This window comes from Streptopelia decaocto, assembly GCF_964273445.1.
Source record: "Streptopelia decaocto genome assembly, chromosome: 1".
Taxonomy (NCBI): Eukaryota; Metazoa; Chordata; class Aves; order Columbiformes; family Columbidae; genus Streptopelia; species Streptopelia decaocto.
Window position 1 is genome coordinate 48,818,737 of NC_138663.1, and position 18,243 is coordinate 48,836,979.

At 34.8% G+C, this 18,243-nt stretch overlaps 1 protein-coding gene across 6 annotated transcripts in view; it reads left to right on the forward strand.

The window, feature by feature from the left end:
• The window catches only part of CEP290 (centrosomal protein 290), a 53,594-nt gene that overhangs the window by 27,179 nt on the left and 8,172 nt on the right, over positions 1–18,243 (forward strand). For 3 of the 6 annotated variants that reach the window (XR_014186058.1, XM_082072987.1, XM_082072988.1), the window contains exons 29-47: positions 591–742; positions 1,703–1,814; positions 2,586–3,041; positions 4,119–4,283; positions 4,509–4,616; positions 4,705–4,839; positions 5,901–6,167; positions 7,240–7,347; positions 7,935–8,134; positions 8,808–9,021; positions 9,219–9,356; positions 9,447–9,668; positions 10,227–10,343; positions 11,710–11,855; positions 12,737–12,892; positions 13,497–13,620; positions 14,173–14,817; positions 15,848–15,982; positions 16,219–16,305. Coding sequence is in view for 5 of the 6 variants with exons in the window: in XM_082072987.1 (XP_081929113.1) it covers positions 591–742; positions 1,703–1,814; positions 2,586–3,041; positions 4,119–4,283; positions 4,509–4,616; positions 4,705–4,839; positions 5,901–6,167; positions 7,240–7,347; positions 7,935–8,134; positions 8,808–9,021; positions 9,219–9,356; positions 9,447–9,668; positions 10,227–10,343; positions 11,710–11,855; positions 12,737–12,892; positions 13,497–13,620; positions 14,173–14,817; positions 15,848–15,982; positions 16,219–16,305 (3,687 nt within the window). In the remaining variant the exon portion in view is untranslated. The remainder of the gene's footprint in view (positions 1–590; positions 743–1,702; positions 1,815–2,585; positions 3,042–4,118; positions 4,284–4,508; positions 4,617–4,704; positions 4,840–5,900; positions 6,168–7,239; positions 7,348–7,934; positions 8,135–8,807; positions 9,022–9,218; positions 9,357–9,446; positions 9,669–10,226; positions 10,344–11,709; positions 11,856–12,736; positions 12,893–13,496; positions 13,621–14,172; positions 14,818–15,847; positions 15,983–16,218; positions 16,306–18,243) is intronic. The other 3 variants (XM_082072989.1, XM_082072991.1, XM_082072990.1) reach the window with 3 other exon arrangements.

Consider the following 18,243-nt stretch of genomic DNA (forward strand, 5'->3'; position numbering starts at 1 on the left):
GACTCCTTATTTCTCTACTGTTTTACTAGTCTTTGTTACACTGTTTTGATTTGAAATAATTTGGGACATGGACTAACTGAAACTGTATAAAGCTTTTCAGTGTCAGTATTATTAATTATGAAAGTTATTTGTAGAAAGAACAAAAGAACTACACTATTATGAGTCTGTCACTTATGACTTGTATTTGTGTTGCCAATCCTGGTATACTAGACAGTATATAAATATATAAGACTGTTGATTTCCTGAAGAGTTTACAGAGTTTATTTATTCTTTTTTTCTTATTTTAGTTTAACAGCAAACTATTGCAGTAATAGTTTTAAGAAAATTCATTCATAAAAAATGTGTTTAATTTAGAATCCTGTTGTGTGCCAGCCTTTCTATCTGTTCCTGTGTGTATGCAATGCTGCAAACAAAAAGATGTTTAAGCAAAGAGGAAAGGAAATTGTTTTTCAAACACAGCTGAACAATGTTTTGTAATGACTGAAAAGGAAAAGATACTTTTGACACTGCTTTTTCTTTGCAGGGTTGGGAATAGTTGTGTGCTTAGGATACCATTTTGTTTGTTTCTGGTTTTGTTTTTTTTTTTTAAGCTCACCAAAATCAACCTTGAGGCACAGAAAGTGGAGCAGGAATTAAGAGATGAACTGTCAAAGAGTGTAAGTAAGGCAGTAAGTGATGCAGATAGGCGACAAATTATGGACCTAGAGAAGCGTGAGATGGAGCTCAAGATTGAAGTATCAAAGTAAGTGTTGAAGTAACAGATTTTGAAAGCAGAGTGTTTGGCAGCATGCAAAAATCTAGGCTATATAGGCTTATGTAATACGCTACTTATGTATGACTAACAGATCGTTTTCAATACCTGATTTTTTTGGCATTTATATATGCCCAATTTAGAGTTGAAAATTAAGCATTCAATTCATGACTATAAAGAAAATAATTTGCTCATTGTGATTTAAACAAGTAATTTAAACGAGTGCTGGCCTGTATAGGCATGGGTAAGTGTGCACTTACATAGTTATTACTAGTATTTTTAAACTAATTAATTAAGGTTTCTTTTGTTTCTGTGCTACAGCCTCTCTTAAATGTATGAAAATCTCAGAAATTGGAAAGCAATTCTTACTTTCAAAGGGTCACATATATCTTGAAGGTTAAACTGCAGTGGGCTTTGGTTTGTTTTGCTTTTTCCATTTACTCAGAGGAACGTCCTATGCATAAATTGAAAAACTGACCTTTTTAGGTATGTTGGTACGGACATTTGTCTTCAAGTAAATAAACTTATTACATTCCTAAAACAGCAAACTCTATGGGGATATTTGCAGTCATTTTTGACACTGAAAATAAGTTATTAGACTTGGGGAAGCAAGCTTTTGAGCATTTAGGTCCTGAAGTGAGAGAGAAGTAGAAGACAGAGGTGCTTAGTTCAGGTAAAAACAATGGCATTGTTTTCCTGGAGTAAGTTACTGCTGGCAAACTTCTGCATAACTTACAGGAGTATGTCCTGCGAAAAATTTGAATAGCAATGCAGAAGAATTTTCATAACCAGGATGCTGAGTAGTAGAGAAGAGTGTGCTGGAAAGAGCAAAGTCTTCAAATGTTTTGCTATGAAGAAACATACTAAGCGACTTTTCTTAGCATGTTCTATGTAGAAGAAAGAAGTTATTCAGTGGTTTCAAGTGATGCATACTCTTGTCTTCCCTGCAAGGTTAAGAGAATTGTCTGATGTAGCAAAAATGCAAGTTGAAGCTCTGGAGGCACGACAGCAATACAGAGATAAAGAAGTGGAATCTCTTAGAATGCAAATTTTAGACTATCAGGTAAAATTCAAACTTTATTAACACTGCAGTTTGGATTTTTTTGCAGTTTGGAGTGAGGAGAAATTAAGTAATTTTACAATGAATTAGAAAAATGCAGAAGCATTCCAGAAGAATTTTAGGAAGCTGGCCCTTGCGGTGGCTGTACCCTTTCAAGAGTTCTGTATTCCATGAATTATTCCCGTCTTCATTTTTTCCATTTCTATCTGTACAGCTATTACAGATCCTGAGCCTTTTTTCAGTGTTATTTAGGTAATATTTATTTCTATATAATTAATAGCTCATGGTCAATATTTAAATGTAATATCAGAAAGTATTTATTGTTTTTTATAAGATAAGCTATGACTTGTAAATCTCAAAGATTTGCAGCAGACTTGTTATATTGCTTTGTTATTAGCTGAAACAATTGTTTGAGATTTGTTTTCATGTTCTAGAATAATTTGAATCCCTAAATATAATACTCCTGTCAGCTTTTACGTTACTATATTATCTAAGTTTAGGTTTACATTTCTTCTTCATTTCCTGGTATTTTGGAATGATACAATTTTTAAGATCAGTATCTGAAAAAGTGTACTTCTAAAATGTGACTGTAGGAACAATGGAGGAAAAATAAAAAGCTGGGTTTAGAGACTAATTTTTGCTCTTATCCATGGAATAAAATACATGTAATGTATTTATAAAATAAAAAGTTAATAGCTTGTTTTTATTTACATATACACTGCATTAACATATTCAAAATGAAAAATAAATTTGTTCTATTTATTTTGTTCTTAGGCACAGTCAGATGAAAAAGCAGTTATTGCAAAACTGCATCAACACATCATGGCCCTTCAAGATAGTGAATCTGTTGCTGTAGGCAAATTGGAGACACTTAAATTGAAACTACACAAGATGGAGATCCATAATCTACGTTTAGAGCAGAAGCTTGATGAGAGGGAGCAAGCCTTATATTTTGCCCGAATGGAAGGAAGAAACAGAGCCAGACATCTACAACAGACCGTTCAGTCTTTGCGGCGGCAGTTTAGTGGTGCTCTGCCTTTAGCACAGCAAGAAAAATTCTCTAAAACAATGATTCAGCTACAGAATGACAAACTGAAGATCCTGGAGGAAGTTCAGCATGCCCAGGAGGAGCGTCGAAATGCAGAAAACAGAGCTTTAGAGATGGACTTAAAGCTGAAGAGTTTAGAAGAATTAGTAAGTGCATTGAAGGATACAAGAGGAGCTCAAAAGGTTTGCTTTTTTACAACTTTGAATAGCTTTCTTCATCTGATCTGCTTTTAAATTACATTTCAGTTTAGTTTGTTCACTAAATGTATTTTAATGTAGAACTTAATGCTTTCAAAATACACTTTGCTAGAATATGACAGCTATGATTTTTTGGTTTCCTATTTTAAAAATGAATACATCCTTAGTTATATGTCCTCTAAAAGTAGGCACAGTCAGATATACTAATTTTGTGCCCAATTAAGTGGCATAGGAAGTAGAGGCTAACTAGGGATTCAGTTATATTAAATTGAATGAAATTATAAGTTGAATTAAATTATGAATTAAATTAAACAGGGAGTAGCATTCTGAAAGTTCTGTTCCATGAGCTTACATTGAAATCTTCACTACAAATCCTTGTCTTCTGAAATAAATCTAGGGGCAATAATGTAAGCAGCATGGTCAGAAACATTATTATACTCATGTAATTCTACTTAATCATCTTTTCCTATTGTAAACAATGTTGCCTTGAAATTTTAATAAGGGCTTTTCACTTCTCTTCCAGATCACTGTGTATTATATAATGAGGTTTTACCTGTCATGGCTAAAGATGTCTGTCTGTAAGCAGTGGCATGTTTTAGCTTTAAGCCAGTTTTCAAATGTTTTTCTAGGGCATGTTGACATAAATATGTCTGTTACTCTTAGTACATGTTTGTTTTCGAATACATACCAGTTTTAATCATTTTGAAAATCTTTTGCTTTTTAGAAAAGTCAACCAAACTTCTTGCATGCTTTTTTGTTCGGTCTGGGCAGATGCATAGGGTATAGCTTAGTTAGGTGGTCTGAAGATTATTTGCAATGCACTTCTCTCAGCATAGGGGAAACCTGTTGCCTTTCCAGTTGTCTGCTGCCCTTTGCAGTCATTCCTCTTGCAGTTCCATACTCTTGCCAGGCCTCCTCACTCAAGAAGCAACTTAAAAAGGCAGAACCCTTTTTCTTCTCCTTGGTTGGATAAGTGTCATAGTGCTTCAAAGTCAAAGAGTGTAGCTGCATCTATTTGGCCTGTGGGTTTGGCAAATATAATAGCGTACCATTTATTATTAGGTAATTGAATGGCACATGAAGATGGAGGAGCTCCATCTGCAGGAACTTAAGCTCAATCGAGAGTTAGTCAAGCAAAAGGAAGAGGTGAAGTATTTGCGCAATATAATCTCTGAATATGAACAAACGATCAACAATCTGGAAGAAGAAATTGTACAGCAGAACAAGGTATGTATTTCTGTGTGCTACTAGAAAAACAGCCTATTCCTTATTTCACTAAGTGATTTTAAAAAGAAAGATTCTTCCTAGTAAGTTTTTAACATAGATGTTTGTATCTTGGTTCCATTTGAGTATTTTACATTTTAGTGGCTCTTTTTTTTTTCCTCTTAAAGTTGGTTATAAAATTCCCATTGCTTTCAATAAATAAAATATCTTTATCAAACTTTCATTCAGTTTCATGAGGAAAGGCAAATGGCTTGGGACCAGAGGGAAGTCGAACTGCAGCGGCAATTAGACCTGTATGATCATCAACAAAATGAAATACTTAGTACAGCTCTAAAGGTACATGCACTGAATTGACTAAAAATAGATCCGTAGGCACTTTTTTTAGAGTTTTCAGAATTACATTAATATGAATCTTTCTGTGCAGTTAGAAGAGGCTACCGGATCAGTTCCAGACCCAAATCTGCCACTCCCACAACAGCTTGAGTTGGCTTTGAGAAAGATTCAGGAGCATATTCGAACAATACTGGAAACCAGGGCAACCTGCAAATCACTGGAGGAGGTAATTAAATGTATAAATTATCACATAAAGGGACAAAGTTTGTATTTCTATGCCCTTTAAAATGTTTTTTTGTATAACAAATATCCTTTTATAAGTGTCACTCAAATGTGTCCAATCTCTTAGATGCATTTAACACAGAGAAAGTGTAAATTATAAAATCACACCATGACTAAAATGGAATATTTTTTGCATTGGGACAAATTTCTGGCAAAAATTTTTGAATGTCTTAGAACATTCATTTAGTAGGGTAAGATGCTCTTGCTGTACAAAATTCATCTAGTTAAATTTAGTAAGTTTTAAATTAAATTTCATAAGTAGCACAGCAAAATCCTTTTATCCTGGGTTGCTAAACTGAAATTCTGTTACAGAAGATACTTCATGGTTCTTAAGAAATTTGAAAAACACCAGTTCTAAATTGGGTAGCACAAAATGAGTTGTGTAAGTGTATTATGCCAAGCAAATAGTACATAAAGACATGGTAATGATATTCTGGGACTTCATCTAATAGTAATCCTATACAGCCAGAACTGAGTGCAAAATGTTTTCACAGAATCACAGAATCGACTGGGTTGGAAAAGACCTCAGAGATCATCAAGTCCAACCCTTGGTCCAACTCCAGTCCATTTACTAGATCATGGCACTAAGTGCCATGTCCAATCTCAGTTTAAAAACCTCCAGGGATGGCGAGTCCACCACCTCCCTGGGCAGGCCATTCTAATGCCTGACCACTCTCTCTGTAAAGAATTTCTTTCTAATATCCCGCCTAAATTTCCCCTGGCATAGTTTAAGCCCATGCCCCCTTGTCCTATTGCTAACTGCCTGGGAGAAGAGACCAATCCCCATCTGGCTATAACTTCCCTTCAGGTAGTTATAGAGAGTGATGAGGTCACCTCTAAGCCTCCTCTTCTCTAGACTAAACAACCCCAGCTCCCTCAGCTTCTCCCCATAAGGAGTGTGTTTATAAGTCCATTTAGACAGATCTTTCTGGTACGTTTTTTAAAAAGTAAGATGATTTTTCAGTGTTTGAATTTGGGAAATACAACAATTACCTTTTGTTGCAGAAATTAAAAGAAAAGGAAGCTGCACTGTGGAAAGCTGAACAAAATGTTTTATCAAGAGATAAAGTTATAAATGAACTAAGACTTCGATTACCTGCAACATCAGAAAGAGAGAAAATAATGGCCGACTTAGGCAAACAAGAAGAGGATCCAGAGTACCATCATGCCATAAAAATCGCTCATCAAATCATTGCAAATATGCAAGCAAGATTAAATCAAAAGGACGAAGTGTTAAAAAAATACCAACGTTTGCTTGCTAAAGCAAGAGAGGTATTTAAACATTTTGCATAAAATTTCTGCCGTTTTTACATTGTTTTAGTTGATTCTTTGTTCAGCTCATTGCTAGTGAAATCTTAAAAAGTTTCTGACCTCGGAGGTAACAGAACAGAGACAATTAGTAAGCTTTTGTGTAAAAAGTTCATGTAGTATTTTTTATCTTAAAATAGGAGGCATGCTCGATCAAGAGGTTATGTATATGGATGTCTAGGAATTAAATTAGTGTGACAGGAAGAACATTAAAATTCTGCTGTGGTCTCAGTATATTGTATATTTACATGGGGTTTTCCAGTACTTGCAACAGTGATCACTGGACTGCAGCTGGTAGTGAACTTGTAAGGCACAGGAAAGACATGCATTATGGAAAATATGCTTCTTAAAGCATATTGTAAATTGAAGCATATTTTAATGCATAAACCATTTATCTAAGCATAATTTATATTATTTAAGCATACTTTTTATTCTTTATGTACTTTAAGCATATTTTAAAGCCTAAATCTTGTGTCTAAGAGGTACTTCAAAACTAAACATGCATCAGATTTAGTGTGTTTGGATCAGGATATTTCCAAAGCAGACTTCCTATCATCTCCAGTTAATGTTCTTTGGTTTACACATGTAGCTATTTCTTCCGGGGGAAATAAAGTTTTTTGATTTGGAACTAAGCCAGAAGATGGACTCTAAAAATCACTCTCCTGTGTTCTGTCTGATAGCAGACATTCAACCCCTGAGATCACACTATAGTCCAAAGTAAAGAGACCTGAGAAGTATATAGTCATAGATGATGAGGACCAATACCTACTGTTTTGCTCTCCAGCTCCTATCCTGTTGCACCATACTAGTTGCTGCATAGCTTAAAACTGCAATAGTAGATTTTTTCCCAATAGTGTTAAAAAAAAATATTTATTATATCAAGAAGAAAAGAATTATAAAAGCTGCCAGAATTAGAGGAAAATTTGGGGAGCAATACCAAGCAATGAGTGAGCAATCAACATGAAGGTAGTCTAGTTTCATGGCTTTCTGGAATAGTGTGCATCAGTAGAGTTACATTTTTGTTTTGAACTAACAGGAACAAGAGGAAATAGCAAAGAAGCATGAGGAAGACCTTAGAGTTCTACATCGGAAGTTAAATTTGCATACTGACAATTCCCTTGACAAATTCAAACAGACTTCTTTGGTAAGTTGTATATATTTGTGGGATTAGTGAAGTTGTTCCCAAATACTTAAAATTGTTGGCTAGAAGAACAGTTTTACAGTCAAAAGCAGGTAATAAATGATGAGAGAAAAAATAAATGGGTGGTTGATACACAATTATTGTATTATTCTTGAGAGAACTTGCAAGAAGTGGATTAGAAGTACAATGTAAAAAAGCAAAGTTATCACCTCAGTATATATACGCATTTTTCATATCATCCTAATTTGTGGAGACTTCTAAGAGATAAAGTTATGTTTTGTTTTCTGTTCATTTCATTCAATCTGTCGTGGTGTTAAACCAACCCATTCAATACACATTTTCTCTTGACTCTTTATGATAAGATGAAATATCTGTTTAACTGGTTATTCTGTGGATTATTAGATGCACAAAGCTCTTTTCAAACCAGTGTGACTCCTTTCTCTGTGAACTAAGAATCACATCTCAGTAAATAAACATGTTAGATATTAATGCTTAGTTATATCCAGGACTGAGTTTAAAATGCATCACTAATGCTTACCTTTAAATTAAAGCTTAAAATGTTTATTACAAGTATTTGTTCTGTTTTACAGGAGTTAATGAAAAAGACTTCTTTATCACTTTCCAACAACAAACATCTTCTCCGCCTAGCTGAAATGGAGCAAACTGTAGCAGAGCAGGATAATTATATTGCTTCACTTGTTGGAAAATTAAAGAAAACATCGTCTGATTTGGAGAAACAAAAACAAATCACTTTAATGAAAATCAAAGAGTTTGAGACTATGAGAGCCCAGTAAGTTTTTAGACTCTTAACATAAATCACAACTGGATTTGATTAAATCAGTTATGTATTGCTGCTACAGGACTGGTCTATCCAATTGAACATGTTTTTGCTGAATTTCAGATTTAGCTGAAAAAACTGACTCAGGAGTGTTACTATGGTTGTTAATTGTAAATGATTATTAATCTGTAGCCCTTCATGGGGGCTATTACTGAAAAACTGTGGCTTGGAAAAATGTCTTTCAGTTGTCAGCTTTGTGAAAAAGTATGCAAGGAGTCTTGCTATTAGAGTTGTCTTTATCTTTAGGTTACTCTGATACTTGCTGGTTTGTGGTTTGTTTTTTTTTTTTTTCTCCTCATACATCTATTTGGGCTTGCTACCTAATAAGTTTAAACTCACAAAAATTTAACCTTTGTTTTAAAGGAGAAAGGTGTGATGCATTCTTTATCTGTTAGGGCCAGGAATTAGAATGAACAGTGCTCTAATCTCATTTTGGTGACCTTGAGTAATTTTCGTATTAAATGGAGACCTTCTTTGTTGAGTCAGTCTTTTTTTGCTGTTTCCAAATCTGTGTGTATTTGCTTTAACAATAATTAAAAATATAACAACATGCCCTTCATTATTTATTTGGAATTCACTAACTTAATTGTTCCAGTGTACCCTATTAATGCTTATTTTTTATTAGGCTTCAGGAAAAGCACACAGTAGATGTGGGACATGTAAAAGATGAAGCAAATGAACTGAGGAACGTGTTATCTCAGACGGAGAAGGAATTAGCAAATGTAAAAGCTGAACTAGAGGTTCAAAAAGAAGCCAACAATAGAGCACCTACAGCAAGACTGAAAAACCTGGTGGAACAGCTGAAGAGCCAGTTAGCAATAAAAGAGAAGCAGCAAAAAGTTAGTCAACAAGGATTAATACCTATGTCACATAAACTTTTAATGTTGCTTAATGCTTAAGAACTCTGTATAGTAGAGTGGGAGGCAGAATTTAATTGCATCATATAACATAGTAAAATATATTTGTCTTTTCTTCTTTTGTAATGTTCATATTAGGAGCTTCTTCACTTAAAATAACTTGAATTTATTCTTTCCAGGCTTTGAGTAAAGCAATTCTGGAACTCCGAGCAGAAATGACTGCTAATGCTGAACAGCAGATTATTTCTGCTGCCTCACAAAAAGAGGCAAATATGAATGTCCAGGAGATTGTTGACAGAGAAACAAAGGGGCTCACAGTGAGTACTAAGTAGTATCACTATATTGCATTGCTGTATTGTTGATAATACTGATTTTGAGAGTTTGCTGTTTTGTTTGTTTTCTTTTAGACACAGATCGAGGAATTAAACAATCAGATTACAAAACTTACAGATAACCTTAAAATAAGCAAAGCCAGGGAAAGTTCTTTATCTGATGAAAGGGATGAGTTGAACCAAGAACTTCAGAGGAAACAAAAAGCATTTGCTAAAATGTTGAGAGAAAAAGATGAAATGGAAAAAGAAAATGAAGAACTGAAGAAACGGATTAAGAGGCTAAGCAGTATCATTCAGGTAGAAGTGATTTTTAAAAATATGTTTCTGCATAGATGTGCTGGTTTTGAGGGGAAGACAAAGTATTTTGGCAGGCATTGAGAGTTACACTTGATTTAAAAATTTATATTTGTTCATCAGCTGGGTTACATGTGAGCTATTAGCATTTGCTGTTGGAAGCATGCCTCAAATAAAAGGAAGAGACTGAAAAATACTTGTTTTTTGGAATATGCTTGAAGGAGTCTGAGGAGTTGAACTACTACTTTCAAAGCTTCTTTGAAAATGGAATTTTTTAATCTTCCTGGCTGTCCTTATTTCCCTTTTAAGAAGAAAAGTAAAGGAGTTACAGTAGAATTGTCTCATTGTTTTTTTAATTCAGCTACTTGCTGCTGATTATTCCATTTAGAAATGCAAAGTTACGTTCCAATGCTTTAATAATTTAAAGATATTTTTTTAAAGATCATTTAGGTTGTAAAACAATTCTACCAATTGGAATTAAACCCCTTATTTTTAAGTGGAGAAAAATACTTAGGTAGTGGCCATTACACTTTAAGTTTGTAAAAGTTTGTAATTTTTCAGAGCAAAGCTGATGAACAAAATCTGATAGATGCACTTCAGAAAAAAATTAAAAAGTTGGAAAGTGAACTGGAGAAGAAGTGTGAAGAAACAGGAAAAAAAAGTGTAAGAGAAGACAAGGTATGTGATATTTAGATCATGGCTTTGAAAGACATCATCAGCCTGGGCGTAGGCAATTCAGCTCTCCCTGTTGCATCCAAAAAAAACCCGAAGCAACCAAACAAACTTGATCACAAGAAAAGTGGTTTCATTACTGTAACTTCATCATGTTGCCTGTGATCTTTGTTACTGCTCTTGTTGCTTAGTACTGTTATATTAATGTTTTTTCTGCCCTTCTTGTAGAATTAAAGATCAATTACAAATCTTGGAACTAAGATTTTATAAGTAGCAGTGAAATTGATTATGTAAGTGCTGTCAAATGTGTATTTGTGAAATCAATGCAATGATGAAAAACATGAAGTACTTAGGAACAAAAATGTGCATCCTAAAAGGGATGATGTCTGTGTAAGTGATTATTCTTCACAGTAGTGTTCTCCACATACAAGAGGTTCTGAGTGACTGGAGAAGCATTCATTTTGCCAGTTGTTAGGTTTGGTTTTTCACTTGTTATTTTACTACTTTGGTAAGTAGTTAATGGCTTGTCATAGTAATCATGAGGTATACTGGAATATTATAGCATGCTTGTATAATGACATGAAGACTATTCATGATATTAAATATTATTCTAGGACTGCACTTATGCTTCCAATCAATTGAGACTTTTAAATACCCGTTGCTTAGTTTCTAGAGTTATTTTTCTCAAACTTGACATGTTTTTTCCTTTTTCCAAGATTTTGCTTTCTCTCTGTCCCTTAGTAGCAGTAACTGTTTAGAATGAAGATGGAGAAGTACAGGGGCTCACTGGAGAAGGGAAAAGTCCAATTAAAAAAAATTGCTTACAGGAATATTGACTGTGATTTTTCAGTAGCCATTTGTGATCATGTAGACACAGAGATTCCATTTCTCATAGGAAAAATAAACTAAAATGTACAGCTGTGCAGCAGGGGCATATAAACTCCTGGTGAGCTGCAGAAGACGGATGTGCTGTAAACTGGCATAGAAAAACACCTCTTTTTCTTTAGTCTGTCTTCTTTACTAATGCATATTTCAAAGTCAAAAAAGATACATTGCACTAGCACCTCTAATTTCATAAAATATGTCACTCCTTTTTTGTAAAATGAATATTGGAAGCTCAGGAAGAATTCGGTAATAGCATTAAACTGCATCAGCTTTGTACACCAGTCACTACAGCGTACTTAAAGTATCCATCTGAGCCTGCTATTTACTTTATAGTAGTAGGGTAAATATTAATAATATATGCCTGCTATAGCTTCATCAAATTGATAAATTAAGAATATATTCTTCTTGGTTTTCTAACATGTTTCCTTATTTAGGTTTAAGAAAAAAATTCAAAAATAAATACATTGTTTGTTTATGTGCTTCACAGACCCCCAAGGACGAAATAATTAGATGGGAAGAACGTAAAAAATGGCAAATCGGAATGGAAGGATTGCGGAACAAACTAAGGGAAAAGGAGAAAGAAGCAGATGCTTTAGCCAAACAGTTGAATACATTGAAGGATATTTATACCAAGTGAGTTGGTTTTAATAGATTCAGCTACAAAATGATGACATAAGGGAAATCCAAATATTTTTGCCACGTAATATTTATAACAGGTTGTTGTGTTTATAAGATTCATGTCTAGAATTTGACATTGCTATTGAGATGAAAAGGATTAGTTATTTTTCAAGCAGCAAGCTACTCCTCTTGTATGTTTTCACTTGTAGAAGCCAACAAACTTTTTTAGAAGAAACTGTCTCTGAATCAATCTAACTTAAGTCCTTTATTATGCTTCTTGTAGCATTCTGTTATTCCTATGAAACAAATAACAGCTTTATGAAGACAGACCTTTTCTCACCACCGTGTTATTTAATTGGACTGCTAGGATTCGATACTATGCTACTGTGATGTGCAGCGCTACTGCAATATTGGTGGTTCTAGGATTATGAGATAGAAGCCTTTAAAAAAATAAGACGTGCACAAACCCTCTGCAAATGTTTGCTTCTGTACAGTAATGGCAGGGTTTTACTGATAAAGGATGCAGAAGAGGAAAAAAACTGTAATGGTGATTGTAGCTGTTGTTAGATTGTGGTTTGAAACTGCTCTAAAATGGCATTTATTCTTAGCAAGTCTTGCATGAATTTCACATAAAACACAGTCAAGACCAGCAAGCAGTTTATGACATGCATGATACTGACTTAATGTTCATTGTTTGTTTTTAGGTTTTGGTTTGGTTTTGTTTTGTTTTTATAAAGCTGTACTGTCCATAAGGTCACCTTATTGAACAGAAAGGGGAAGTGGTTCAATGAGCAAATAAATCGCAAATGTGGATTCTTTAAGACAGAACATATTTTCTCCTAAAGAAAGCAAGTTAGCTAATAGAGTTTTAAATGTAAATTTACTGGATGTTGCAGGACTGAAAAAGAGAAAATTGGTCTACAGAAGAAAATGAAAACCACTGGTATCACTGTTGACCATGTTTTTGGAGTAAGAGCTTCAGAGATTGAAAAAGAACTGGAAGAACTAAGAAAACGGAATCTAGATTTAGAAAATGAGCTTGCTCACATGAGGTGAGAGGCATTTTAAAAGAATCTATAAAAACTCAAAAATGTAAGTGAGAAAAAAGTCTGTGAACAGTCATAGTCTCTGTTAGACCAAAAGATTTAATGTGGAAAAAGAGACAGAAATTGCAAAAATCTGTCTTTGAGTGTGTGATGAGCAAACTTAAAGCTACTTGGGAGCAACTGTGTGTTCAGAGAATATGCAGCATTGGTTCATTATTCTAGAAAGCTAAATAATATGAAAATCATCTGGCTCCTGTTGTGTAAAATTATAATTACAGTTAAGAGTAGGTGAAAGTTACTGGAACTGCTAAATTGCTGTTCAGGAGTATATTCTTAATCAGGGTATCCACTATCACAGTGGATAGTGTACCTGAGTAATAGAAGCTGCACACATCTCAAAAGAACAGATTCCTTTTGCCAAAGTAAGTACTTTTAGTTCATAGGGATTAGTTGCAATAGTGTATATGGCTAACATTGATTTAGAACAACTAGCCCAGTAATAGTAGTAATCCAGAAGTTAATGTTTTGGGTATTTTTTTTACCTTAAGGGATGTTTTTCAGCATTTAATACCCATTTATTTGTTTTGGCTTGATTCATTTTTTGATGTAGGACACAGCAAGCAATGCCTCGAGATTCTGTTGTAGAAAAATTACATTTCAAGAATCAATACCTTCAGGAAAAGCTTCATGCATTGCAGAGACAATGTTCAAGAGAGATATATTCTAGACCCTCGGTAAGTTAATAATGTAACCATATTATGTAGAGGAATTGCACCTACTTAACAAAAATACGTGTTATCCAATTGGTATTCTGTGTCATTTAGCTGGTTTTATTTCAGATGATAGTATTCTAGAACAGGACGTGAAATACTCAGCTTTTCATGTTTTTAGAAAACGGAACAAAACAAACCCCAAAACCCCCAAACTTATAGTTTCTGTGTTCTACGGGTAGAAGCTGAAGTGTTCATCATCCTAGCATATGTGGAAGTGATATATATTTAAAAATATGCGAATCTGCAACTGAAAGACTACTTTTATATTTCGTATTGATTGACGATCTGGGATACTCAGAGTCTTAGGAAATACTGAGCTGCATTTCAGTTACATAAGGTGTCTTAGTTGCAATTTTTACAAGGTTCATTATATTAAAAATATTACATTACTGGGTTATCTTAATCTTTCAATAAATAGATTTAACAGTACATTCTAGGTTTCTTTATTTCCTGTTTTGTTTTACTGTCTTCTGCTTTTCTTTCATGCTTCATTCTGTCTTCACCTTGAATCAGAGTACATGTGACCAAACTGAACTGACCAACTCTGTTCCTATCAGTATCAGTAAAAAAAAGTATCTGAGTTCCCTTCAAAAGAAAGCTATTTCCAATAGGGATGAAATCAAACATCATACTAATTATAGAATTGCTGATGGCATTGAAATAGATGAGGAAGCAGACGTGCAAACATGCATCATGCATGATGAAGTCCATGAGGCTACTGTGGATGCAAGCACAGAGGTGTGTCCTGAACAGCATCCTGAAGAGAGTGAGCAATGCAAGGACACAGATATTTCTAGGGAAGGACTGAAAAACAAAAATATAGCTGATGAAGAGAACTTCAGTGAAAAAGAAGAAAATGTAATCCAACCTGAAAATGGAAAACTTAATGAGGAATTTGAAGAAGAGGAGAGAAAGCAAGAAATACTCAAGCAATCAAATGCTGATGAAGAAGAAGGTGTAGAAGAGCCTTATACTGACAGAATGAGCTGCAATCAGTCTGATTCAGGGGAACCTTCTAATCAAGCTAAAGGCTGTGAAGCAGAAAAAAAAAATGTGAATAATGAAATTAATCAACACACTGCAGAGGATAAACGTGAAACTTGCCGACGTGGTACAGAGGGGGTTGAAACAACTCTAGAATTTTGTGAAATGCCTGAGGTTTGATACTGTAGCAGTCCTCTAGCATTTCTTTTGTATAAATGATGTAGAAATAGAATAGTTTGATCTTGATAATGCAGTGGTTTCCTATGCATGGTCTGCAGGGATGCTGAAGTAGTCATAAAGCAAACCTTACACTTCCATGACTGGCACATGTGTCATCTCACAAGGAAGCTACTGCCAATTCTAAAATTGTGTTCCAGAAAGCTTACAAATAATCACAATGATACAAGCAGGTAGCTAATGACCTTCATTCATTAACAGACTAATGATGTTTTATTGCTTACACTAAGAAAAAATATGCTTTATGGAAGCAAATACTTTATTCTTGACATTATTAGTGAATAATTAGTGGGCCATGTGGTTAATTCCATAATTACATAAGTAAAAGCTGCTGATTATTATATCATCAAAAGATTTTACTAGTCAAGCATAATAATTTACCATATACTTCTGATTGGAATTGGTAATATAAGGCATGCTAAGCACTTTTATATAATAGAAACTACTAGCCTCCATGGATAAAGACTTCAGATTTTTGGAACCAACAGACTAAGAATTAGAGTTACATGCTACTGAACTAGAGTTATATACTACTTCTCCTGCCTTGCTCTGTAATCCGATTCAGTGAAACTCCTTATGCCATATGTACTATTTAATAAACACATCAGAATATGTCCTTAAAATTAGATGCTGTTCCAAGGTACAGTATCAAAGCTTAGTACACTGAGTAGCTTTTTTGTCTTTTAGACTTTGAGATTTATTTCTACCAAATAGTTTGAGAGTTAGTTTTGGTTTGACAAAATTTTTACTCGTTTATACTGATATGTAAACATCTCTTAAATGTTAAGCAAGTTTAGAAAATGTAAGAGGAGCTAGAGCAAATTAGATCAAAACTGGTGACACAACTGTCATCAATTTTGTTTCTTCGAAAAATACTAATTCTCTGTTGCTCTTTATCAGCTACAACTGATATAATGAATAATGCATTATCTCTTCATAATAATTTTTTCTCCTCCATTTTCTCAAGACATCAGGAATAGGATCAGATGATCAATATCGAAGAGAACAAGAGGTTTTCAAGGAAAATTTAAGATTGTCATCTGAAAACGTTGAGCTCAGATTCCAACTAGAGCAGGCCAATAAAGATCTGCCAAGACTAAAGGTAACATCTTTAGTCCCCTTTACCCTGACACAGGCTAGGGGATTGCTTAAAGAGAAATTAATACATTTTCTGCACACACTATAAAGTTTTAATGTTTTTTATGGAAGAAGGTTGAATGGCTGGTAGAAAGAAAAATGTCTTTTTCTATACATTTTTCAAAGTAAACCAACTGTAATTTTGTCACTGTTCACCTCAATTTGAAATCTAAATAAGCTGCTTGTTACTGTTTTTTTTAGGACCAAGTAGGTGACTTAAAAGAAATGTGTGAACTTCTCAAAAAAGAAAAAGCAGAGGTTGAACGAAAGCTGGGCAGCATTAGAGGGGTGAGTATTATAACAGCATTTTTCATCATAATGAAACAAAAAAAATAAAAACAATATTAAATAATATTTAATAAAGATTTTAGTAAATCTAAATTATTAATTATATGTAAAATGAAAATTATATTCATGTATTTATGTAAATAGTTACAGCTTTGTTTTAAAAGATAGGATTTTGATTTGATGCAGATGTTATTACAGAAAGTGTGAATTATTGTTAGAGGTTTTTTTGTTGTACTATGCAAGATGACATAGTTAAGTTTTACCCTAGCTACTGTCAGCTACTTTAATAGAGCAGTATTTCAGAAATTACAGGAAAAAGAAGGCTTCAGCAGTGCCCAGCATCTCTCTTGCCACTAAGTTGTCAAACTCTTTGTGTGACCTTTTAGAGGAAGCTGATTTCACAAAAGCTCTTCAGTGCTTTCGTAGCTCTTTCAATGTACAAGGAAAACAGGTTCTACTTCTGAGTACCTGCAAAATATTCTATATTTCCCATTCTTGTACCTTGCATGGACTGCTTGTGTATCTCCCTGTGTCTTATGCAGTGGTGGTTTTTGGATAAGGAAATTCAGCTTATGAAACTGTTCATGCAAATCTTCTGAGGAAGCAGCAAATTCTGACTCTTCCTCCCTTTTCAGGCACTAAGATCTGACAAAGGGTTTTGTTTAACTTTGCTGTATACCAGCACAAAGCTGATCCTTACAGTTATTTTAGAGAAGAATAAGTCTTTTTTACTTCCAAAACTTGCTTGCTATATAGGTTTATGTAGGGCTCCAGAGAGTAAAATCTTCCCCATTTTCCACTGTACTGTGCTCCTTACCTTTGTAGAAAGAAAAGGAGGTACTTCATAGGCCCAGAACTGGTAACAGTGGCATCTTTAAATTTTTATCACTGAGGAAAACAGTTGCTACAGAGATGATGAGAAAAAAAATGCATTTGAACACACTTCAGTGTAGAATCATAGAAGCATAGAATCTTTTTGGTTGGAAGAGACCCTCAGGATCATCAAGTCCAACCATAACCTGACTCTAGCACTAAACCATGTCCCTAAGAAGTTATCTAAACGCCTTTTAAAACACCTCCAGGGATGGTGGCTCAACCACTTCCCTGGGCAGCCTGTTCCAATGCCTGACAACCCTTTCGATGAAGAATTTTTTCCTAATATCCAATCTAAACTTCCCCTGGCACAACTTGAGGCTATTTCCTTGTCCTATCAGTATCAGCTGCTACTTGGGAGAAGAGGCCAACACCCTCCATGCTACAACCTCCTTTCAGGTAGTTGTAGACAGCGATAAGGTCTCCCCTCAGCCCCCTTTTCTCCAGGCTAAACAGCCCCAGTTCCCTCAGCTGCTCTTCATCAGACTAGTGCCCTAGACCCCTCACCAGCTTCATCACCCTCCTCTGAACTCTCTCTAGTATTTCAATGTCTTTCTTATGAGGGGTCCAAAACTGAACACAGGATTCAAGGTGTGGCCTCACCAGTGCTGAGCACAGTGACACAATCACTTCTTTAGTCCTGCTGGCCACACTATTCTTTATGCAATCCAGGAGGTTGTTGGCCTTTTTGGCCACCTGGGCACACTGCTGGCTCATATTCAGCTGGCTGTCAATCAGCATCCCCAAATCCCTTTCTGCCAGGCAGCTTTCCAGCCACTCTTCCTGGAGCCATCTTTTCTACCTCTTAAATGCACCTAGTGAAAGAAGAAAAATTGAGAAATTACAATCTTTTTTCCCATATTTATTTATCACCCTGCAAGGAGAATACATGTCTTGGGGAAGGAAGATTTACTCATTGTTTAAGATGTAGTACCTCTGTCACTTTTACGCAGCAGAAGTATGGTTGCTAAAAAAGGGCCCTGTTTTCCTCTTTTCTTCCCCCCCACACCCCAACAGTATTAGCATTCAGGTAACTGCATGGCCTGTTGTATCAGGTAATTGCTC